General features: G+C 39.9%; 2 protein-coding genes and 1 long non-coding RNA gene across 3 annotated transcripts in view; 2 read left to right on the top strand and 1 right to left on the bottom strand.

Annotated features, from left to right (window-relative positions):
* Window positions 1-502: 502 nt before the first annotated feature.
* On the bottom strand, window positions 503-2,173 carry LOC139435603 (THAP domain-containing protein 5-like). Its single transcript, XM_071206341.1, has 4 exons — window positions 2,127-2,173; window positions 1,681-1,772; window positions 1,113-1,299; window positions 503-944 (listed from the first exon to the last, which is right to left on the bottom strand). The coding sequence occupies exons 2-4, from the start codon at window positions 1,758-1,760 to the stop codon at window positions 687-689; spliced, it is 525 nt and encodes a 174-aa protein (XP_071062442.1). The 5' UTR covers window positions 1,761-1,772; window positions 2,127-2,173; the 3' UTR covers window positions 503-686.
* Window positions 2,174-4,703: 2,530 nt separating this feature from the next.
* LOC139435682 (uncharacterized) lies at window positions 4,704-5,618 on the top strand. The gene is made up of 3 exons (XR_011644889.1): window positions 4,704-4,942; window positions 5,314-5,374; window positions 5,487-5,618. It is a non-coding gene; the product is annotated as an uncharacterized lncRNA (long non-coding RNA).
* Window positions 5,619-6,679: 1,061 nt separating this feature from the next.
* The window catches only part of LOC117462531 (zinc finger protein ZFP2-like), a 101,360-nt gene continuing 81,813 nt past the window's right edge, over window positions 6,680-26,226 (top strand). Inside the window, exon 1 of the mRNA XM_071206438.1 lies at window positions 6,680-7,209. The gene's annotated coding sequence lies outside the window, so the exon portion shown is untranslated. The remainder of the gene's footprint in view (window positions 7,210-26,226) is intronic.

Below are 26,226 nucleotides of genomic sequence, written 5' to 3'. Positions count from 1 at the left end.
TTTGTAAACAAATCCAGAACCTTTGAAATATGTTATTGAAAAAAGACCAAGAATAATATAAACTGTACCATGTGTCCTTTTGTGTCCTTCTGTAGTCCATTTGTGGTTTGTCTTGTCTCACCCCGGCTGATATATCACAAAATCCACTGTTTAAATTGTTCCCTATATTGCCCCTATGCAATATAGGGAACAATTTAAACATAAACTATCCTATGTGTACTTGGGTGTTATGAAAGGCGGCCCCCCAAAATAAATGTATTATTATTATTAAGAAGAACAACTTGGTGTGGGAGGGGATGTAGGAAGCAGGAGCAGGTGGGGAGAGATGGGACTTCAAGGTTATTTGTTTTAAATGTGTCTTGGAGATAAGGACCAGCTGCACACAATAAAATACAGTATAACACAAAACCAATAAGACACACGGTGACACATGGCACACCAACAATCAATCATCGTCCAGCCTCAGCTTTGGTATTCTTTCAAAACCATGTTATGGGTTTATTAGACTGAGCAAACATAAACATATGTGGGGAACATAGTGCTGCGTCTCATGGAACATGAAGATTTAATAAATACATAGTAGGTGGCGATATATGCTCCTAGTGGTAGCGATTCGCCATTAATATATAAATATCAAAATATACGAATATATAAATAATAGTAATATGGAAATTAATATCCTTCTTCTAATATCCCTTCTTGTGCACAGCGTCAGTGTTGATCCTCCAGTTCAGCCCATTGTCTAAGTGCACTCCCAGGTATTTGTAGTCCTCCACAACAGCCACATCCTCTCCCAGAATGCACAGGGGTAGAGGAGACGTCCTCACCCTCCTGAAATCAATGACCATCTCTCTGGTCTTGGCCACATTCAGAATACTCACAACATTAGGCTGAGGTTCATCTTCCGCTCTTCTTGAAGTGGTTGTGCTTCTTGTTGCTTCCGGCTAAAATAAACATTAAAGACATGTTGAGTGTTTAAAATGTGCTGTAATACACAACACATTATTTATTCCTAAACTTGCAGAAAGAAAAACTAAAGTGTGACATTTATTCACATATTTATATATCAATCTTATACACCTTGAATTGTTGTTGGCCAATGATACACATACCCTTTGAAGATGAGCTGGGAAGTTGAATATTGTTGGCACAACACCATCTTTAAGCCGGACAGTCTGCCCTGTCCGGTCAAATTCCTCACTCCTGAAGTGCTCACTGCAGAGCAGTGTCCTGTCACAGGAAACAAAACCGTCCCTTCTTAGTTCCCACTGCCTCCTCCTCTCTTTGGTTTTGGGAAACCTTAAAAACATGAGAAAGGTAGCCAGATATATAAATTATTGTCAACATGTTCCTCCCTTCTTTCCTTTAACATTAAGGGTAGGACAAAAATACACACCGAAATTATCATATTTTTGGTATGTATGCATGTATGTATAGCCTACTTTAAGAATAAGACAACCACACTAAGAGTAATAAAAAAGGTGTCCAATAGAAACATTAAATAATTGTGTAAAGAAATGGTAACAACATATTCTAAAGAGGCTGGGTCAACAACAATCTTGCAATACTATTATCTCACATAGCCCCACTGATCCTGTGTAGCAGGACTTGTAATGTACATACATCCACTAAGTAATTAACGATTATCCTAATTTTAGTCATAATATTGTCATATCTTACACGTGAAAGGTGATCCCACGGGTTCTTGTTTCCAGACTGCGGTGATTAGAGCATCCGTAGGCTGCACAAAAGTCCGGCATAGTCAGGTACTTCTGTAAACACAAAGCCAGCAAATTCCTGTATCATAATGCAAGATGTTTTTAACAAGCCAAACCACTTGGAAGAAATCATGTGTAACTTAAGTTGTGTTGAAAAGAAAGAGCAGTTCTGCCTCTCCCACTGGTGTAACGTTGCTGGGTCAACTTTGTAATACTAGGTCTCACTGACAGCCTCTTGTTATTAACCAGCTAATAAATACAACCACATACACAAAGAAAAGCTGCAATTTCAACATGTCCAAGCATCCTGTATCATAGCCATGCTAATCATGTTTATAATAAACCAAACTGTTTGCAAATCAGTCAAGATTTCAGAGAGTTAAGAGTATTTTTGTGCAGATCACTCACCTTACAACAGCTACCATAACGCGAATCAGAGTAACTGTTGACTGTAGCAAGATGGCGGCCGGTCAGCTACGCTGGAAAATCTCCCATGAGCCATCTAGTGTTTATATATATCTATGGTGGAGGTGTCCTGAGAGTGGAGGTCTGCACCGGAACTGTCCTGAGAGTGGAGGTCTGCAGGCAGGCTCCCATTCAAAATATAATATTTGTAAACCTGAAGAGGTTACACACCAGCCATGAACCTCACTGCAGAAGCTTATAGACATCTAAGTTGTTTATGCCCCACCACTTTTGTACATATAAAAACGCCACTGTGTACAATAGATGGCGGTATGCACCTTAAAGTTGTTTGCAATCCGCAAAAAACCGAGAGAAGAAGAAGAAGAAGAAGAAGAAGAAGAAGAAGAAGAAGAAGAAGAAGAAGAAGAAGAAGAAGAAGAAGAAGAAGAAGAAGAAGAAGAAGAAGAAGAACCTGGATCGAGGTGGCGTCTCGTCGCTACGGTTCTCTCTCTCTGTGTTCCTGAGAAAGTGTGTGTGAGCTCCAACACTACTGATCCATCATCTGTGTGTTTGGATAAACCTCTGAATGGACTGTGTGCTCTTTTTTCTGGAGCGTTTACCTCGGACTATAGGTAGTGATGGCAAAATGAAGCTTTGAATGAAGCTTCGAACCACTTGGACAATTGTGTCGGAAATAGGTTCATTTCTCGAAGCTTCAGTTACAGCGACCTCTCCTGGCGAAGTGCAAGGCTGCAGTGGGTTTAATGTATCTTTGCCTTGAAAAATATTCGATGCACACACACACTAAGATTGAATATCATGTTCTATTTGCAATTAAAGATTGATAATTGTGTGTATTGGGTTATTGAGAAGAGACTAGAGAGTGCTGGACCTTTTTTTGGGCGGAGAGGGCCTTTTATCGGTTATTAAATTATTAAAGTTGAAAAGCAATGATTACAAGTTTAACTATTCCGGGCTTTGAACCAGCTGCGCGGAGGACATCGCCACACCCTGGCCGCCGGCTCTATCCACTGGGCTATCTATTCCTTAGAGCATTGAAGTGTTTTTAATTTTATATTACTCATTTTCTTTTTGTTCACGGCTTCTCCACATTTCGAAGTGTTTCACGAGCCATAAGGACCTATCTTTCTTCCTGGCTTGCTCTATAATGATCCAATTCAAATGCAATGCCAACAACAACTCAACAGTAACAACAACCCACACATTGCACATTGTTTAGAGCGGTTATAAAGTGTTGAAGCGCTCAAATTAGAAACTGTTTCAACCTGTCACCTGTCAGAATCGAGACGAGGCAGTGCATTGAATCGCGTGAATGGACCGTGAACCAGTGAGTTGATTCATTCAGGAAATTAAGCAGTTGCTGGTTCGGACGTCACATGTCACGTGACTTGAAGCAGTTGCTGCTTCGGACGTCACATGTCACGTGATTTGAAGCAAGCTTCGAAGCACTAGGCTTGTTTGAGACACATTGCGGCTCGCCTCGAAAGTAGACGAGAGTAGCTGATCGCAGCCGGGGGAGGTGTCAAAAAGCTCGTCTTAAGTCGGACAGCTCGGACTCGGAGTCGGCTTGACTGGCTGGGTTTGCAATGGCGGAAATTGCGTTGACGTTTTTCGTTGCAGATGAAGTCGATGCAATAGAAATGCTCCTCCCTCTTAATGTTTGCAAAACTGATAGGTGGACAGGCTACAAATGATCAGTCCCTTCAGATCCGCACACATGAAGCTTCATGAGCATGCATTGAACAGACCTGCTGCTGTGTTAATTCTTTAGCTGCCACTTTAAGCTTTATCATGTGTACAACATGGATGTAATTTGATTTAATCTTGCCATTTTAAATGATGTATTCAATAAATAAGGTTAAACCAAATCATTACATTACAATAGATTTTATTTGAATGATTTGGTTTAACTTAAAGAGAAACTTTATTGTTATTGCACATATTACAGGTACTGAGACAACGAAATGCAGTTTAGCTTCTAACCAGGTGCAACAAGCAATGAAGTGGAAAGTAATGTACACCATCTACAGAATAACATATAGAATGAATTGAATGATGAATAAACAGTGGGGTATGAATACACTAGATATCAGCCTGAGAGCAGTATGAACAGTGTGTATTAATACACTAGATATCAGCCTGTGAGCAGTATGAACAGTGTGTATGAATACACTAGATATCAGCATGTGAGCAGTATGAACAGTGTGTATGAATACACTAGATATCAGCCTGTGAGCAGTATGAACAGTGTGTATTAATACACTAGATATCAGCCTGAGAGCAGTATGAACAGTGTGTATGAATACACTAGATATAAGCCTGAGAGCAGTATGAACAGTGTGTATGAATATGCTAAGATATATAAAGTATGAAAACGGTAAGCAGTATAGTATAAAATATATAGATATTAATTTCATGATGATAAACATTGTGGAACAATGATGAAAAATGGGAATGGATGTGGCGACGTAAAACTGACACAAAACAACAACACCCTTTTGCCAGCCAATGGGAGAGTTTCATCAGCAGCACCTGGTAAAACCCACCAATGAGCGCTCAGCTCGAGATACCAGCGAGCCGTTTCCCATCAAGCATTTCGCTTCCGCAGCTCGTGGAGAGCAACTGCGCCAGAGCCATTTAATAGAAGAGTTACGACATCTCCGTTCACTCTAATGGACCACTTTTTTACAGCAATGGCGGATCGTGGAGCCTCTCAATCGTTCCCCGGAAGTTAGCGCCAAGGCTGGCAGAGCTGTGGAGTTGCAGCATAATACACCGTTCGTGACGGACTTTTAAAGGTAAGAAGAAGTTTAAAGATGTATATTGCGGATATTATCAGTACATCTGATTCAAATGAACATGTGTATTAAAGGATGTCAGTGGATTATCCCTAAATTAGTAGATTTAGGGAACGTTTACAGATAACAGATTAAGCTAGCATACCGAAGCAAGTTAGCAACACACGTTGAACAGCCTTTTAATTGTAAATTCCGTTCTCTCTATGTCATTTCGTCCAACATGTTGAATTAGAGAAGAGGGGCTTCTAAACGGGATTGTATGCGGGGGTGGAGGGAGTTAAATATTAGATAAATATAACTTTGGTGAGTGTAAGAGTGAGTGTTTTTAGCAGAGCCATATTGTGTCCTTGTGATTATGTATAATGTTGCAGCCCAGCTGATTCTGGATTGATGGCAAAGGGAGAGGGACTTAAGTGAGAGTGAAAACACAAGGTACGTTTAATACTACTGTTTTATATAAGTAAACACCTTATCTCCCCAAGGCAATAGGTGTGCTATATAGGTGTGTATAACCCTTTCTCCTGTCTGTTGCTCCCTCTCTCAGCACAAGAACCAGGGGGGGATTCAATGGAGCCTGAATACCTGCACCGAGACCCTCACCCTGCACCCTGAGTCTCAACTCTGTGTTTTTCAAGCCTTTCCCTGTTTTTTTGTATTAAACAAAACATTAAGCTTTCCCAATGGTGTGGTTTTCGTTTTGTGAAAAAGTGCAAATGCAGTGTTTGTATATAAATCACATATTTTGTTGCTGTTGGTCGTGAAATTGCTCCTGCTGACTTGAGCCAGCCATTTTTTCCTCCGCTCTGTGTCAGTGGGGAAGCCGTACATTCGTACTCCTTTCTCTGAGCGATTTGAGCATCCCAAGGCAGCACATCAAACCATGGTGGCGACTAGGAGGCAGCACAGCAAACCATGGTGGAGACTAGGAGGCAGCACAGCAAACCATGGTGGAGACTTGGAGGCAGCACAGCAAACCAGGACAACACGGAGGAAAAGGCACCGACAAACTGCATGATATGCTATTCAATGTTTATTGAATTCCATGTATTTGCAATGGATGTTCCTAAAGCAACACATTTAACATCATCACCATCATCATCATATCCTGTCGGTCTCCTGTCCTTTCTGAAAGCCATAAAGATGACATTAGTCATTTAGATAACTTGTGTCCTCAATTACCAGGGGATTACTGAAACTACCATGAATTTAAGAAAATGGTAGAAATGAATCCAATCTGAATTTTAAAGCATTACTTTAGATCCCCTCCCTCTAAATGTATCAATAAACATTATAAAGTGATTCTCCTGACTACCATACAAGTTTAAGAAGATAATATTGGTTTGAAAGAATTCAAAGCTATAAATAAACAGCAACAGGCTCTTTAACCAAGGCACTGTTAGTAACATGTAAACTAGTTGTTCACACTAATCCTAATATCACTTAATATTAGCAAATTCGATTTTATTTTTGAAAACATATTGATGTAAATACATACACATATCGATTTGTTGTATAAATATTGCAAATCAAAACCTTTATTCACTAATAATGACCAAAAATCGTAGTTCTATCTCCTGTTATCAATGCATTCACATTGCCCGCCATGAACTTCCGGGGAACGATCCCTCGTCTACATGAACCACGTGACGATAACCGTTTTTGGACTTCCGGTGTCGTAACTCTTCTATTAAATAGCTCTGAACTGCGCCAACTCGCCTCGCTCTCAAGGAGTCTTTGTCCCGCGAGATTTCAAAGTCTCATGTGGGCGAGCCTCCAGAGCAAGTCGGACAAAATGACTAACCATCATCCAACGCACTAGCAAGACGTTGATCGCAACTGCGCAGGTCTGCGCAGGCCTTGCTAGTCTCAAACAAGCCTACTGCTTCTATGGAATAGGAAGTCCAGGGTTGAAGCTCCGTTCGAAGCTTCAGTGTCAAACTGCCATCACTAACTATAGGAGCTAGCTTAGCATGCTAGCTGGAAACACGTTATCAACACTAGTCAGATTGAGAGTTTGATGGAGAGAAAAACGGTGTGTTTAACGGAGTTTGCAGGAAAAGGTGATCTAGTAAACATGAGTAAAGTCCAAATGCTGCTGTTGTTGAAGAAGCAGCGACTCACTGCTGCTGCTGAAGATATATTTGCTCTGTTTGAACAAACGATAGCAGAGTACGAGGAGGCGCGGTCTCTTTCCAAAGAGGAGATCAAGAGACTCCAGAAACTACTGGACGCTTTTTTACAGCCTCAGCTTCGGATACACAGATCAGGTCTGTTCCCTTTACTCTTAATTAACACTTTACACTCTTCAGTAGCACTTTATTATCACATTAATAACTCTTTAGACCCTTTATCAGCACTTGCTGCAGGTAGTACATCCTGAAGTAAAAGTACAAACACCACACTGTGAAAATCAATCAATCAATGTTTATTTATATAGCCCAATATCACAAATGTTACATTTATCTCAGTGGACTTCACAGTTTGTTCAGAATATCAGTATGACAATACGACACCCTCTGTCCTTAGACCCTCACATCGTACAAGGAAAAACTTCTGGAGAAAACCCAGTTTAAAGAGATGGGTCTGGCTGCAGACCGCAGCAAGGAGGCGTTTCCTATAGGGGCGTTTCCTAACTTTTTTTATCCAATAGCAACTTAAGGGATTCCAGCTGCTTTTATAAATCCTTGCAGAAGAAGTCATTGTTCTAGTGATGGGAATTCCGGCTCTTCTTGCTGAGCTGATCATTTGGCTCACTAAGAAGAGCCGGCTCTTTCGGCTCCCAAAGGGCTCTTCAGTTTACCACATATTATACCTTTTAATTAAATCAAATGTAGCCCTGTTTTGACTAATGATGTATATGTGTATGCCTACACATATATCACTTAAATTATTCAAGACATCCTTTGTACTAAAGTATTCAAAAGTAAAAATTACATGTTTAATATAAATTATTTTCTGTAGCCAATTGTTTTCATTGCATTTACAGACCCGTGTAACTCTCTGATACCACCCAATTAATGCATTGACTTGCTTGTAGAACCACGCTACACAAAACAAATGGCAACACCTATAAAAACTATTTAAAAAAGGGGCTACTGTATCAACCTATATAAAGTATATAAATATAGTTTTTCTCCCTGCAGGAGAGGGGAGCGTGCTTTGAGATCAACTGCTAGGCTGCAGCGGGGAGAAGAGGGGGACAAAAAGAGATCTCCGTCCTCCGTGTTTTATTCTTATAGAAGTAAGAAGAGAAGTAATGGGTCAGAAACCCTCCTTTTTACGCAGCGGTCCAGACATAGACATCATAGCTACGGCGACATATATTCAGTTGCCAGTTACTTTTGGCATTAGGGCAGGGATATCTTTCAAGGTTTGACATAATGAATTGTGCTACTTTTAAAGCAAGCAACAATGTTTTCAAATCTGTAATCAAAAAGCTCCTCAAAAACACTATCGAAGCAGTTCCTGCCGTTGTTACGTTAGTTCAAACAGTAACAACGGACTACTTTTCTTAGCGGATGCATGTCAATTTAAATCAATACATAAAACTATTTTTAAATCAATAAAATCTTTTTCTAAATCCATAAAAGCATTTCAATTATTATTGGGAGTCATGTCGTTACTTTGTTGAGAATGTGGCCATGTGTAATAAGCGGGATAATGTCCACATTGCACAATGCATAATGTGCCTTCATGCCGATCTAGATCCCTCCGCAAAAACAAAACAAAAAACGGCTCGTTCGCGGGCGAGAGCCGGCTCCCGTCGTTCACTATAGGAAACGCCCCTATAGGAAACGCCTCCTTGCTGCGGTCTGCAGCCAGACTCTATCGAGTTTAAAGGGAAAAATGGGAGAAACCTCAGGGAGAGCAACAGAGGAGGGATCCCTCTCCCAGGACGGACAGACGTGCAATAGATGCCGAGTGTACATTGAAAAGATACAAGTTAAAGTAGTACTGCATGCATTCATATCTTATTTAAGTAAAATTATGTAAGTATTATTACACATGTACTTTATTATAATAATTAAAATGTATTACGGAAGAGCAAACCTACCGAAATAAATATATTTATAAAAATACATACATTGAATAATATGCCATTTAATTTACTGATTTAAATATGACCCATGCATGTAGGCACTAGTTGGTTAAATGTGACATACTTGATACTTTAGTTTTTTAATGTGCTTCTTTATTCACCTTTTATTTTTAAATGTGTAAAAGAAAAGAAAAACAAACACTTTGGATTAATTCAAATTGCGGGAGAATAATTCATAAATAAATCAATTAATAAATATGTTCAATAATAAATTAAACACATCTACAATGTTACTTGATAAAGAATAGGGGAACTAGGTCATTAAGTAATTAAAACATTAATGTAAAATCTCATCAATCAATTATTGCCAACATGTATTTATAATATATTCTGGATATGTATGTATGCATATGTATGTATATATATATATATATATATTAGGGGTGCAACAACTAATCGACTTAATCGATTAAAATCGATTACCAAATTAGTTGCCAACTAATTCAGTCGTCGATTCGTTGGTGACGTCATCACGTGTGTTTTACGCCCCGTTAATGTTACGGTAGAGCGAAGGAAGCAGGTAGGACCCAAATGCAGATTAAAGTGAAAAAAACTCATTTATTTCAAGGCTAGGGATATAAACAAAGACAAAACAGAACACTCACCGACGAACTAGTCATGACACAAGACGAACCAACACTCAACACTGGGAGACAGGGGAATTTAAACACAGGGTAACTAGACACAGGTGGGAACAATCAGGAAATTAGACACACCAGGGAAACTAACGACAGGAGGAAAAACACAGGGAAAAGGACCAGACAATATACCAAGAGGAAAACATGACGGGGAGAACAGCAAAACACCCAAACCAAGACATAGAAAACGTGACATAACACAATAATCGTAACAGTTAAGCTCTAACTTTATTGGTCTTTTTATCGGTACTGGAGACATTTAAAAAATATATGTCATGTATTATTGCTACAAAGACATTATATCGCAGTCTTAGTGTCGCCAACTCGTTTCAAATATGCAAAAAGACAAACAAATGCGTCTATGAAGTATTTTCGATCTTTCTCTCCCCCGCCTGCTTGCGAGGGGGCGGGGCAGTTCACACACGGGCAGCTGCTACATGCAGCAACACACACACGTGGGAGATGGCGGAGAGAACGCGCTCCGAGGTGGTTAAACCGTCTCGATGTGGAGAATGCTCGTTGCCAAAAGTGGAATAAGAGTTTAGCATGTAAGGGCGGTAACACGAGCTATTTGTCTAAACATTTAGCAAAAGTGCTCCACATCCAGACAGAGGAATGCACCGGGTTCCACTGTCTTTCTAGTAGCTCTGTAGCCCTGTCCACGAGTAACGTTTCCACGTCAGGTGTTATGTATGCTAGCAGCAACACACAGAGTTAACTACATTATACAAACATAATGATTAGAGGTAACAGAGTTATTTGCGGACTTTTGGTGACAGAGCCTTCAGTGTGGCATCCCCCACCCTCTGGAACTCTCTCCTCCCCGAAATCCGCAGCGCCCCAAGGTTTATTTTTCCGCTACTTCCCCCCCCCCACCCCCTTAACCTGTCTGCCTTTTCCCCCCTATTCCCCCCCCCTACCCGACTTGTAAAGCGACCTTGGGTTTCCTGAAAGGCGCTATAAAAATATTATATATTATTATTATTTAGTTTGTTAAAGTTTCAGCTATTCTGTTTACAGTTCTGTCATCAGATTATTTAATACGATTTGTTAAAACACTGTTGTTTCTTTTTATGTGAAATATTATTTATTTAATTTGAATAAAAAGCAATGTTAGTTTTGTTCACAATTTAAGTTATTTCAATAATATATGTATTTTGGAATCAAGTATTCATCTTTATTGTCTTCATTGTTAGTTTCCACATGCCTAAAACAACCTCAAGCTACATCTAAAAGTTGATGGCTAAATAAGAGCGTTTGAGAAATTGTGCAAGGCATACAGTAATAATCCGAATAGTCGATTAATCGTTGCATTAATCGATAGATTTTTTATCTGTTCTAAATGTACCTTAGAGGACTATTTTTCAAGTTTTTAATACTCTTATCAACATATGAGTGGACAAATATGCTTTATGCTAATGTTTATTATCATTTGAACATTACAAATATTCGCCTCAATTCAACCTGGAACCTCTCTCATACAATACTGTGTGTGTGTGTGTGTGTGTGTGTGTGTGTGTGTGTGTGTGTGTGTGTGTGTGTGTGTGTGTGTGTGTGTGTGTGTGTGTGTGTGTGTGTGTGTGTCTGTGTGTGTGTGTGTGTGTGTGTGTGTGTGTGTGTGTGTGTGTGTGTGTGTGTGTGTGTGTGTGTGTGTGTGTGTGTGTGTGTGTGTGTGTGTGTGTGTGTGTGTGTGTGTGTGTGTGTGTGTGTGTGTGTGTGTGTGTGTGTGTGTGTGTGTGTGTGTGTGTGTGTGTGTGTGTGTGTGTGTGTGTGTGTGTGTGTGTGTGTGTGTGTGTGTGTGTGTGTGTGTGTGTGTGTGTGTGTGATGGAGCTATGTGCAACTCAAGGCATATGCTCGAACGGGAGCTGCCTGGACGCTGCAATCATGAGTGTGCTGACTTCTCCTCCAATGACCCGCTGTCTGGCTTCCTGCATAAAGTCAAGTGCTCGGTGCAGTTGTGGCGAAATGTCGCTCCTCTGTTTTCATTTAAACAGCTCCTTATATCCGTTAGCGCAGCTAGCTAGCACCAGATGCTAACAACAACAACAATGCACGTAAGGTCTCTCTCTCGCTCGCTCGGGCCACACATACACACACCCTCCCGGTCCTCCCGATGGCCAGTCGGTGCCTGCCGGTGAGCGTGGAAGTGTGGTCTGCCACAAGCGGGCAGCAGGAGCGGGGCTGTCAGCAGATGGTATTTTAAACTCGATGTGCTCTGAAACTACGGGTGGCCGAGGAAAAAAAATACACATGCGTTAATCGCGTTAAAATAATTAGTGGCGTTAATTTTTTTTTTGCGTCAACGCGTTATTAACGCGTTAACTTGACAGCCCTAATATATATATATATATTCACAGAATATATATTTTGAGAGAGATATACACTAGTATTAGACGCAGTCAAACGTTTGGACACATCTTCTCATTCAAAGATTTTTATTTATTTAAATTGGTTCTACTTTTTAGATTTATACTGAAGACATCAAAACAATAAAAGAACACATCGACTAGAATGATCTAGTAAACAAAAAAGTGTTAAAAATCCAGAATATGATTTATATTTTGCTGGCTACTGCAGAAGGCTGTGGTCGCCATGCTGGTTAAGGGTGCCTTGAATTCTGAATAAATCACCAACAGGGAGGAGGAGGAGGAGGAGGAGGAGGAGGAGGAGGAGGAGGAGGCAGCAGCAGCAGCAATGTTGTTGGTGGGAGTTAGGGAGAGACCGCCCCTTCCAGGTGTGTACGTGTGTGCGTTTTCCGGTGTGTGTTACGTGAAAGTCATGAGTGTTACACTATTGATTGGTTCTGTAAATAAAGAGAACGTTTTCGACATTGAAGGCTTGAGTGATCTTGAATAGCGGTGAACGCTACAATATGAACAGGCTCGTGCTTGGCCCACTGGTATTGTTTGTTTATTTTGAAAATTAACTAGCAACGCCGTGCTGTCATATAGCAACTGCTAAGCTACTGCAGCAAAAAAATCCTGGCGCCGCCCATGGTCATCGTAGATTCTACACCTGACATGTCTCACGTCGACCAATTAACTTTCGTTTTCCGATTTGTGAGTGAGAAAGGAAAAGTCATTTATTGGATTTGAACCCATTCACAGTCACACTGGGTCAAGTCTGGCTGACTGCGTGATGAAGATGGTCATTGATATGGGGCTGGATCTCTCAAACTGCCGTGGCCAGGCTCATGACAACGCATCCAACATGTCAGGAAAATATTCTCAAGAAAGCGGTCGCAAAACAGTTGTGTGATTACTTAAAAAACAATGATTTATTTGAAGATTTTCAGTCTGGCTTTAGAACACATCATAGCACAGAGACAGCTCTGGTTAAAGTCACAAATGACCTTCTAATAGCCTCAGACAAGGGACTTGTCTCTATTCTTGTTTTGCTCGATCTTAGTGCTGCATTTGATACTATCGACCATGATATCCTATTGCAAAGACTAGAGCACTTAGTTGGCATACAGGGAACTGCTTTAGGCTGGTTTAGGTCCTATCTATCTGAACGCTCTCAGTTTGTATGTGTCAACGATTAATCTTCCATGCAAACCAAAGTTAGCCATGGAGTGTCACAGGGCTCAGTGCTTGGACCTATTTTGTTCACATTATATATGCTTCCCTTAGGCAATATTATAAGGAATCATTCTGTAAATGTTCATTGTTATGCGGATGATAGTCAACTATATTTATCAATCAAGCCTGATGAAATGAATCATCTAAATAAAATGTAAGACTGCCTTAAGGTATTGTCACGATACCAATATTTTGGTTTCGATACCGATACCAAGTCAAGAATTGCGATTCCGATTCTTTTTCGATACTTTTCTTAAAAAAGGGAAACAGTCTTAAATGTAATTATTAGGGATGCACGATATTGTTTTTTTGAAACCGATACCGATACCGATAACTTCCTGCGTCTCAAGACCGATCCCCGATAACCGATAAAAAAAATAAAATTATTTTAACGCATGTGTATTTTTTTTCCTTGGCCGCCCCGTAGTTTCAGAGCGCATCGAGTTTAAAATGCCATCTACAAACTGATGCTGACAGCCTGCCGCCCGCTTGTGGCAGACCACACTTCCACGCTCACCGGCAGGCACCGAATGGCCATCTGGAGGACCGGGAGGGTGTGTGTATGTGTGGCCCGAGCGAGCGAGAGAGAGACCTTACGTGCATTGTTGTTGTTAGCATCTGGTGCTAGCTAGCTGCACTAACGGATATAAGGAGCTGTTTAAATGAAAACAGAGGAGCAACATTTCGCCACAACTGCGCCGAGCACTTGACTTGATGCAGGAAGCCAGACAGCGGGACATTGTACGAAAAGTCAGCACACTCAGCACGGATACATGAACATGATTGCAGCTTCCAGGCAGCTCCGGTTCGAGCATATGCCTTGAGTTGGACATGGCTCCAACGCACGCACTCACGCACGCACGCACGCACGCACACACACACACACACACACTTTGTATTGTATTATTGTCTTCGTACGCTTTTAACACACCATCGTAGCGATGGCGATGTTTCAGGTGACTGATCAGGTTCGAAGTATTAGGGAGCGCTGGATTTGTGAAGAACTCCCCTCTTCCTAAACCACTAATACCACAGTACTGGCAAAACGGGAGGAGCCGAGTGAAAAACAAGCGCCCCTCATCCCAATCCACCCATTTATTTATTTTATTATTTTTACCCAAAAAATATATTGTATATTATCGGGGCTATTAATACTGGTATCGGGTTTATCGGGATGACGTCATAATTCCTAATATCGGACCGATAATTATCAGGCCGATAATTATCGTGCATCCCTAGTAATTATTGTGTTTTATTTCACACCATAACCATAACACAAACGTTTAAACAATGAGAACAATAAATAAAATAAATGACAATAATTTGTATTAAATAAAAATAAGCATCATCTCAAACTACTTTTTTGTCAAAATAGATTTGTATATTAAACATCAGAAATGACATTCAACACAATGAGGTCTCCGACAAAAAATAGAACATAACCTCACTGTCAGAGATATAGCTAAAATACTTCCAAATTTCACTTCTGGCGTCTTTTTTGTCAACAAGCTGAGGCGCAGCAGCAGTTGCACTCCCACTTGCAGCCATGCTTCTCGTTTTCTCACATGCTCTGGCAGCTAGCGCGTGCACAAGAGAGGGGAGTCACTTAGAGCGTGCTTGAGAGGGGAGGGGCTGCAGTGCAGGGAGTGGAAGCAGAGCGCCGAACACACACACGTAACGGCGCTTTCTCACCGGAGTACTTTTCCCCGTCATTCTTAAAGTACTGATACTAATGAAACGGAGGAATCGTAACGTTTTTAACGGCAGGGTATCGCGGTACCTTTCAAGTATCGGTACACTGTGCAACACTACTTCAAGGACTTAAAAACGTGGATGACTTTAAACTTTTTGATGTTAAATACGGCCAAAACGTAAAAAGTTATTGTACTCGGCCCAAAGAATCTACGAAACAAATTATCTAAAGATATACTAACTATGGATGGCATTTATTTGGCCTCCAGTGAGACTCTAACGGTACATCCACACAGCAGCTTTTCAAAAATCTTGAAAATCTTGGAGCTGGGCGTGTCTGAAAGCTTGGGGATTTTTTGAGAGCAACGCGACCAACAACCAATCACATGAATCTCCCACCCCCGACATACAAAGCAAAAAACCCCGGGGATTTTGTGCGAGCAATATATATATATATATATTAGTGCTGTCAAAATTATCGCGTTAACGGCGGTAATTAATTTTTTGAATTAATTGCGTTAAAATATTTAACGCATTTAACGCATGTGCAGAATGGCCCGCCCCATACATCCCACCAGTGGCAGCGCCAGGGTATGGCTGGGGTAGGCTACACCCATACCAAGAAATGGCTTAGCCCCACCATGAAAAATGATGTTAAAGTAAGCAAAATAAAGTCTGCCAACTCGTGCGGAGTAAAGTGCACAGACAGCAGTTAGTAAGATTGATTTCAGTAGCCACGGTTTTGAAAACTTTTGTCACGTAGTGATCGTCTTCTCAATAGAACATCTTTGATAACGGCGTGGTGTTGTTGCAGGAAGTCCCGACGGAAAATACTTTTGCTGTAGTACAGGGCAGAGCCATATAATAGTAATAATATGGCTCTGGTACATGGGTGCACATAACTGGTACGCAGGGTATGTGCGTAATCTGAAATGTGTACCGTCACTTGTGTCACAAAGAACATTTGCGTACCGACGTACTTGTGTAGCTTTTCCAGAAGGCGGTTCGATCACCGGACGACAGAGTCGGTCTCCGTGTGCACAGACAGGGCTGCTGTTAACGTCGGTCTGTACAACGGAACTGTGCCAAAACTACGCCAACCGGCTGCGGAGGGAGACTCCCCCCTTCACTGGAGAACTGCGCTAAAACAGCTGATCACAACGTTCACACTCTGTGGTCCCGAAGTACTCCACTAGCGCCCCCCCCCTCTGTCGACTTTCCTGAAGTACTCCCCCGTTGATAGAAATCAACACGTAATGAATTAAGACCCTACGGTTTGATGATTGATAGGTGTGTGGGTTGTCTTTCATTTTGACATGCAGAAATTTTTTATAATAAACATAGATACTGTATGTTAAATGGATATATCCGCCTTCTTTCATTTATCTTTCCATTCCCACAACAATATACATAAATAAATGGCATATTTTGGACATAGTTCGAATGGTGATTAATCATGATTAATTTTTAAGCTGTGATTAATCTGATTAAAATGTTTAATCGTTTGACAGCCCTAATATATAAACTCCCCAAACAGGCGAAAACCTACCAGTTTCACCCACTGTCTCTGCCACCTCCCTCCATGCCTGGTTCCTCCGGTTTGTATCTCGTTAATAGTTCTGGTCGTAAAGAACCGGGTGATTTACTACAGCAATTTCTCGTTTGGAATATGAGGAAATGAACTGCGGTCTGGTTCTCCCTGCTTACACGCGGTTTGATTGGCTAGCGCTTCTACTGTCAGATTTGCATAAACGTGTTTGATTGGCTGACGCTTCCAGCTCAGCTTCAAAAGTTGAACATTGCTCAACTTTTAAATCCTGGAAATCTTCGCTTCGCTCCCCCACAATGCAGTTAGGCGAAAAGCGAGGCAAAGTGACGTCATCCCCATTCAAAGTCAATGGGCAGAAAAGCAGTGGAAGATTCGTCTAAAGCTGCTGTGTGGACATACCGTAAGGAATCTTGGGGTTATATTTGATCAGGATTTATCCTTTAACCTGTTAGGCCCCAAGCCTGTTTTTCAGGTTGCAGGCTCGAAAATGACATTCCCAGAACAAATGACCATATCTTCCCTTCTAAAAGGGTTAAATTAATAATCTTGTTTCTCAAAGTAATGATAAACCTGTGAGTTGGATGTAGAAAAGTCAGAATCTATATAGATGTGTTTTATTTTAAAGAAAATTCCGATTGAACATGGTAAAAAAACTGTAAATTATAGTGTCCGTCCAAAAAATATTTTGTACTTGTAGTGAAAACTAACCTTGGATGATGGGTTAGTAGCAAGCGGCAAACTCTGGGGAAGAGCCGGGAAGCCAATACGGAAGTGCCACACACTGCAGTTCATATATTGGCCGATAGGCAATGGCTGCAGAAAGGAGCAATTTCCATAGACCCCCATGTTAAAATGCCCAACTTTACAGCAGAAAAAAACATGTTTCTACCCCTTGCTCCATACATTTTATTATCGATATAGTTAGATTCCACCTTCTAGATTATGGATCTGTGAGTGAATTGTTTTCTAACGCGACTCTTTTATTTATATTAGGTCTTAAAGTTTGTGCATACATTAGAGCGTGGTCACATTGAGTGACGGTTCTGTCAAGTGCCTGCCGCTGTTAGCTTCTTGTCTCTCTGCTAGCTGCTCCGTGAAGCTAGCTACAGGGACTCTGCCTGCTCAGCTCATCCAGGAAACACAACTTGTAGCCGGCCGTGGTTGTTTGTTCTTCATGCTTATATATCGGACTATTGTGACTCGCTCTGCGGTTAAAACAGACGGTGCATGAATGCGGTAAGTAAAATTCGAGTGCTATATTTATGTGTTAATGATTTTAATCAGCTACGTAATGAATAGTAAGGCTTGGGTTAGCATGTAAGCTAGTGGTAGCTACATCGGTGCTAACGATGCTAATCGTAGCCTCCAAGTTAAAATCATAGACTGTATATATAAAGGTTAAAACGAAATAGACAAGTGTTAAGTGGGATAATACTGTTGAACAAACGGCTTCTGTTTGAGGTTGATAAAATAAGGTTACATCCTTGTAACTTAGATGCATACAGTTCTACCTACATAATAAAATATCTCTAAGGTTAATTTAAATTGGCTATGCTCAAGTATGTAGACAAGCTAATGTCGAAGTAGTGTATGTGAAATCAACCTCACAATAAGATGTGTGTATATTACAATTATTAATGTCATATTTCAAGATGATTACTTAGATATTACAATATGGTTGATTGAGCTGGAGTTCATTATCGAGCTTACACGTTAACGTCACAGTCATCTGAAGAACGAACCCAAACCTTGTTGTTTTTATTAATTGCATTACCAAACGGGTATCAAATAAACAGTAAGCATTGGTAACACAATTTCCAAAGTTACAGTAAAATAAAAAGGACCCTGACTCGGACAATACACAATCCAACATGTCCAACAGAAGAGAATCAGTTATATTGTTTGTACACATGGTACTTTACATATATATATATATATATATATATATATATATATATATATATATATATATATATATCTCTGTTTGTTTAAGGACTCCTCACAGCAGTGAACTTCAGTTCAGGTACAAAGACTCTTTTTTCATACTGTACAAAGAATCAAGAAAGATATTGGTTTCAATGAATGAAGTATTGACTTGAATACACTGATATACATTCCAATAAACAATACTAAATACTAGATCACCTACACATCAGTTACGTTGAGGGTTTATTCCATGCAAAAAGTTACATTTAGATATTTAACAATATGACTTTGTCAGCTTTCTAATTTAATGTATTGAAGGCAAAGATATTTAACACATAGTGAGAACTGCTACTATTTATCTCTCAATATTGTCTGTAAAAACGTGGTAAAAGTTATTCTTTCAGTCAGACAACAGAGCAAGCTTCTACAGTTGCACTACGTTTTGTAACAGTTAAATATTATTTTGATAATAACATATATTTCAATGTTGATGAACTTCATACTGTTCATTCATAATCTGATTGCTCACTGTTAAAATAAAATAAAAACATTACAATTACAAAATAATTATATCTACATCCCCTAAACACACAAACACACCGCTTTCATAAATAACACATAAATTTGCCTCACTTTATGAGCTTCACATCACTTGTGCCTTGTACCGCAGAGTTTGCAACGTCACAAATAAATGGGGCCAATCTTCAGTCAGATGTGAATGTGTAATCTAACATTTTCAGTAAGAATAATGGACAAAAGGATACAAATACAATTTATTGAAATGTGAAGACTTCCGGTCCGACACAGAGATGGAAGCATAGAGCAACACGCTCCCGACCGAAAATATCTAAAAACACTGTCCGAACAACGCAATCCAACTCTCTGAGAGCATTTAAATCAACGGGGAAATATCGGACTAACGAAAAATGTCCAGAAAGGGAAAGAAAATCAATACCCAAAGTGAAAAGCACGACGAGGAAGAAATCGATCAGCTGTCTCAAGCAAGCAACAGCATGGATGATGACAAGCAGCCAGATGACGCAGATCACAGCGGGGAGGCTAATATGAGTTTAATTCTAAAAGAGCTGCGAGACTTTAGAAAAGACTCCTGCCAAAAACTCAATGGAATAAAGGATGACATCAATAAAATTAACAAAAGAATGGAGGAAGCAGAGGAACGAATTGACGTAGCGGAGACCAGGATCCAGTCATGGGAAGAGGTGGTGACAGGCCTAGTGAAGCTACAGGTACAGACCGAGGCTAAACTGACGGACCTGGAGGGACGAACACGGCGCGAGAACATAAGGATCTACGGAGTAGAGGAAGGTGCAGAAGCCATGTCGACATCTGTGATCGCTTTTGTGGAAGAGCTACTAGTTAAAGGCCTGGAACTGACCCCGTCTACGCTACAGATCGAGAGGGCGCACCGTGCGCTCGGCCCCAAACCTCCGGCAGAGGCCTCACCAAGATCACTGGTGGTGAAATTCTCAAGTTTTAAAATGAAAGAAGACGTAATCAAAAAAGCCTGGCAGAAAAAGGGTTTTTATTTCAAAGAAAAAAAGGTCAACGTGGACCACGATTACGCACCTGAATTGCAGAGAAGGAGAAGGCAGTATGCGGAAGCCAAATCGGCACTTAAGGAAAGAAACATAAGATTCCAGAGCCCATTCCCGGCCAGATTAAAAGTGTTCTATGAGGACAATCCAGTGGTCTACAACTCGGCTGAGGAGGCAACAGCAGACATGGTGAAGAGAGGGATACCAGTGCCTGTCCTGCAGAACCCAAGCTCGTTAATAGGCCAGATTAACCGGCTGACCTGGGAACCCAGCAGAAAGCGAGGAGATCAACTGCACCCGAGCTCCAAGTTACACTTCAAGGAACGGCTTCGAAGCTTTCGACATCGGGATACCTGATAAGTAGCACTGAGACTATTTTCTTTTTTCTTCCTTCCTCCTTGCCTTTACTATCATTATTTTCCTCTCTACCCAAAGGTTGAGAGCAAACTGAATAGAACGCTTATACCACGGACACATGTGGGCACATTTCGGGTCGGTTTGCTACCCTCTGTATTTTATGGACCTATGTATCAGCTTAAGGGCTGAAGAGGGCCCCCTTCCATCAATAAGAGGAAGAGACTTTCCCTCCACATTCCAACACTCCAAGGCACAATATGTGGCCTTCAATCTGGAAGTCAATGTCATTTATGTTTGTGGATATTATTTTGTTACATTTTTTTTGGTTATAGTTTTGTATTTTATTAATGTTATATATACAACAGGGGATGTTGGAAATGATTTAAATGTAGGAACTCATGGATTTAAAATAAAGGCAAATAACCAGCATGCAGAGTAAAGGGTCAATTAAAGTAATTACATACAATGTGAACGGTCTGGGAAACCCAATTAAAAGGAATAAAGTCATGTCAAAATTAAAAAGAGATGGAGTTGAAATAGCCCTCCTTCAGGAGACTCATCTAACAGAACAGGAACACCAAAAACTTAAAAATTGGAACTTCAGTTCATATTCATCCTCATACAGAAAGGGATCCAGGAGGGGCGTAACAGTCTTAATCTCCAGTAAATTAAACTTTGAATGCACATATGAAAAAAAGGACAAAGATGGGAGATATGTACTGATTCGGGGAAATTTGGAGGGCACTTTAGTTACCCTCCTGAATGTATATGCTCCCCCGGGATCTGAATGGTCATTTTACAAACACATTTTTGAAATAATAACATTGGAGGCCCAAGGAATTCTAATTTGTGGGGGAGATTTCAATGTTAGACTTAACCCAACTTTAGATACTTCAAAACCCCTTCCCTCAGGAGGGAAAAAAATCACCAAGAACATTACATTGATCTTGGGAGACCTAGGGCTCTCAGATATATGGTGAGACCTAAATCCGTCTACGAAAGATTTTACCTTTTACTCACACCCACACTCAGTATACTCAAGGCTCGATTATCTGTTTATGTATCAGAAAGATTTTTACAGGGTCCAAAATTGCAGTATAGGGACCATGGACTTATCAGACCATGCCCCGGTCTCCATGGCACTAAATCTAGGACTAGAAAGGAAAAGCACAATCTGGAGATTGAACACAGGAATTCTTAACCAAATTAGGCCTCAAATCAGGACCCATATAAAAGATTATCTGAACGACAATGACAATGGAGAAGTGTCCCCAATAATCTTGTGGGATGCATGCAAAGCTGTCCTAAGAGGAAAAATAATTGGCTATTCCTCAAACATAAATAAGCAAAGAAAAGAGAAAACAAATCAGCTTCAAACAGAACTAAAACATCTAGAAAATATACATAAGAAAACCCTAAACACAAAAACTAAAATGGAAATAGATAAAAAAAAGAACGAACTTCATGAAATCCTCTCTAACGACATAAAAAATAAAATGATCTTTCTAAAACAAAGTTACTATGAGGTAGGAGGTAAATCAGCAAAACTATTGGCTTACAAACTAAAAAAACAACAGATAGAAAACACAATTTACAAAATAAAAGACCCTGAAACAAGTATTATACATAGTAATCTAAAAGACATACAACAAACGTTTGTCTGTTTTTATAAAAACCTATACACACAGCCTAAAATAGATAAAACCAACATCAGGAGTTTCCTTGACTTGATCACTTTCCCTAAAGTGAGGGATGAGCAAAATCACAATTTAATTAGAGAAATTACGGGAAAAGAAATAGAAAAGGCAATCGCTGATTTAAAACCCAATAAAGCCCCAGGCCCAGATGGTTTCCCTTCTGAATGGTACAGGGAAATGATGGATCTACTGATCCCAACAATGAGGGATGCCTTTAACCACGTGCTTCAGACAGGTATAGCTCCCCCCTCATGGGGCGAAGCAGTAATCTCCCTGATACCAAAGGAAGGGAAAGACAAATGTGACTGTGGAAGCTATCGTCCAATAAGTGTGCTAAATCAAGACTATAAGATCTTTACCCACATTTTGGCAAAAAGACTCGAAGAAATCCTCCCTCGGATAATAAATCTAGATCAGACAGGATTTATCAAACAACGGCAAACTCAAGATAATATCCGCAGAACTCTACACATAGTTGAACATATATCCAAAAACAAACTCCAGGCAGTACTTTTGAGCCTTGATGCAGAAAAAGCCTTCGATCGAGTTAATTGGAATTTCCTATACCAAGTTCTTGAAAAGTTTGGCTTTCACAAGACTTTTATTAATACTGTTCAAGCATTGTACGACAACCCTTATGCAAGAATAAAAATAAATGGAGCCATATCAAATTCTTTCAACCTTGAGAGAGGGACACGACAGGGATGTCCAATTAGCCCTCTGTTATTCGCAATTTATATCGAAGCTCTGAGTTTGGGGGTTACTCAAAATAACAATATTACCGGCATAAAAGTATATGGCCAGGAACATAATTTATCATTATTTGCTGATGATATATTAATATACCTGTCAAACCCAGATGAATCTTTCTTGAGTTTACTGACCTTTTTGGATACTTATAGTTCTGTCTCAGGGTACAAACTCAATATAACAAAAACCCAAATACTGAGCTTTAATTACAAGCCAAGCCAACATATAAACTTGACCATTGTTCTTAATTGGGATCTGGACCACTTAAAATATCTGGGAGTAAACATCTCTAAAGATTCAGAGGACTTGTATACACTAAATGTTAACCCTCTAAATCAGAAAATAAAAGAAGACTTTGAATCTCGAATAGAATCAGTGAAAATGAACATCCTACCTAGACTTTTATACCTTCATATTGCATATTTTTCAGCAAAGGAACCATGTATGATTTTCAAACATTAAAAAATCGATATGGGTTGAATAACGGTGATTTTTTTAGATTTCTACAGGTACGCCATTACTTATATAGTTCCCTGTCAGACAGCCAGAAGGCCCTTGAAAACCCTTTATTAATAGTTTTCACCAGTGCATACACATCAGACACAGGGATGAAAGTAATCTCCAATCTTTACCAAGCTCTTCAAGATATTAAAAAGGAAAATACTCTATATAAAACACAAATGGGAAAACGAAACAAAAAAACCCATCCCTGACGAAGTTTGGACAAGCTACTGTACTTTTCAATGGAAGATCTCGAGCTCAGGCACCTACAGAATGTTTAGTTGGAAGATGCTGAGCAGGTATTTTTTCAGCCCTGCTCAGTCATCACATCAGCTAGGGCCCCCCAGCTGCTGGAGGAAATGTGGTTCTCAGTTAGCACATCACTACCATTTGTTTTGGACTTGCCCTTTAATAGTAACTTTTTGGCAAAAGATCCATGTAGAAATTGAAATAATACTACAGGAAAAAATCCCTTTAAACTGGGACGAATTTCTATTTGGGCTCGTACACTCAATCCCCTCAAATTTAAAAACAAAACAATTATTTGGAATTCTTACTGTTGCAGCAAAAAAAGCAATAACTAGAAAATGGCTCAAAGCAGACATCCCCTCTCTTGACAACTGGTACGACAAAATCCATGAAATCCATATCATGGAAAGAATCACATTCTCAATGAGGCTACAGGAAAACACATTTGAGGAAATATGGAAAAAGTGGAGAATTTACATATCCCAAAGACGACCATCCCTTGTTTGACTGTTCCTATACACCGATTGAATGTATATAGATGTGTATGTATGGACACATGTATGTGTGGGTGTATTGTATGCATATATGTATGTTGATATGAATGCATATGTACATGTGTAGACATTTGCTATTTCAAACAACCCCTGTGTACTTTTTCGTTTTTATTTTATTTTGACTAATTTTGTTTGCTATTTCATTTGTCACTGTCGGGTCTCTAAAAATAGATGATTTGAAAAACTGTACTTGTATTATAATGTGACTCCAAATAAATAAAGAATTAAAAAAAAAAAAAAAAAAAAAAAATGTGAACCAAAAGTTAATCAAATGTTTTAAATAAAAAGCACATATGGACAGAAGGTGTAAACATATTAAATGTATAAGTAAACACATTTAGTCAAATAAAGTGACAGACTAGGCCTGTGCAGTTGGTATCAGCTTTGCCCAGCATGGGCTACTTCATCAGCCCTGGTCCTCCTCGCAGAGGAAAGACCCTCAGTCCTCTCCAAACCAACAGACAGGACGTCCATCACACGGAGGTTTCTCCCTGAAGTCTCTGCAGCTCTCTGGACACCACGCTGTCTCAATCCGTCCACACTGAATATGAGAGGGGGGAAATGAAAATAATAAATGGTTTAGACAATAAGAAACATAAAGTTGACTGTTGAGTTGCTTTTTAGATTGTCAATACTATTACTGTATAACTAATATCTCAGGTTAAGAGGCATATTCAAATAAAGATTGGTCTTTAAATACATTTTGTCTTTTGAATTGTTTGTCTAAAGTCAAGGATCTAGAACTGGTACTTAGTTTTAATGATACAGTCTGGTTATTATGCTGTTTGGAGGAGGCCTCACAGGTAAGAGCACTAACTAGCTACCATCACATGTACCTTACTTAAATGTATTAAACGTATAGTTAAGTGATATCAAAATATAAATAACTAATGTCATGCAAACATTAATATTTGCTTGATTCCAGTGTTGAATTTAGCACAATTGCATACAAACGTTAAGGGGTTTTAAGATTCTGAAGTATTATGCTAAAAACTCAATAACTTAGATTATTATTTAGTTTTGCTGAATAGTTTCAAGGCCGCTTACCTTAGAAACGTAAAATGCGACGGCAGCGTGCAGATGGGGAGCATGTTAGCTTAGCTTGGTAGCTTCAGCTAGCTCTGGAACTTCCAGCTCGGTGGCAGCAGGTCCCGCCTCGGCTCCGGCTCTTTGCCCTTATTTGGAGCAGGCTGGAGAAGGCGGTAGTTGAACTCTGACGTCACTGTTTAGCCGTTAGTGGCCGACTCCGCCTACTAAGGGCTTCACGGCAACTCTGCAGAATCCTATGGGTGACGTCACGGACCCTACGTCCATTTATATATACAGTCTATGGTTAGTAGACTAAAAGCTTTAGGAATCCAAAGTACAACATATAATAAGTACCCTGTATCAAGATTGATGCAAAACAAGTGATATTTGACTTTTTTAGACAGATTTAGCAAAAAAACCCTCTTCTGGGGCCATTTGGGTGGATTCTCCATATCTCTGGCCCCCCTTGTTCGATTTTGACATGTGAAATCTCTTTCTGACCGTTGGAGCCAATAGAATCCAAGGGAAATCGTCCCACACACACTCATGTTAAAAAAAAGGCTGCGTCTCTGTGCATGCTAGCTTGCAGCAGAGGGGAGAAATATCACTGCTCTGATATCAAGCAACGGAAAGCTGTTTTATTGCTTATGGATTATCAGAACATTTCAAAGGGGACGCAGTCACATTGGATTAACCTATGGATTAACTACACCATCGTTTTTATCGTTTTAATGCCATTGAAGACCAGTTTAGACCAGACAAAGACGAAGGTAAGCCATGTTAGCGCTGTGGGCTACCTAGCACCACTTGTTTTGATGTACGTTTTTGTTGATAACGTCGCGAGTTTGCATCTTTCAATGTTGAGGTGGGCACCGTTAGATTATGTGTCTCCTTGCGATCATAAACGATGTGTTGGATGTGCACCTAGGATAAGTAATAAGGGAGCTAGGAGTGATTATCGGTGCAGTAATAGGTTAGCATTTTTCGCTCGGGTCATTTAGATGCTTCTTATGAGACTTGTGTTATGTTTTGGTAAAAATGGTTTGTATCGTCAGTTAGCTGAGATTATTCCCGTTAATCTGGTATAACACATTAATAGGTTCTA

The sequence above is a fragment of the Pseudochaenichthys georgianus genome, chromosome 17 (genome assembly GCF_902827115.2).
Source record: "Pseudochaenichthys georgianus chromosome 17, fPseGeo1.2, whole genome shotgun sequence".
Taxonomy (NCBI): Eukaryota; Metazoa; Chordata; class Actinopteri; order Perciformes; family Channichthyidae; genus Pseudochaenichthys; species Pseudochaenichthys georgianus.
The sequence above is the reverse complement of the archived record's forward strand: the minus strand, read 5'-3'. Positions and strand labels throughout refer to the sequence as shown.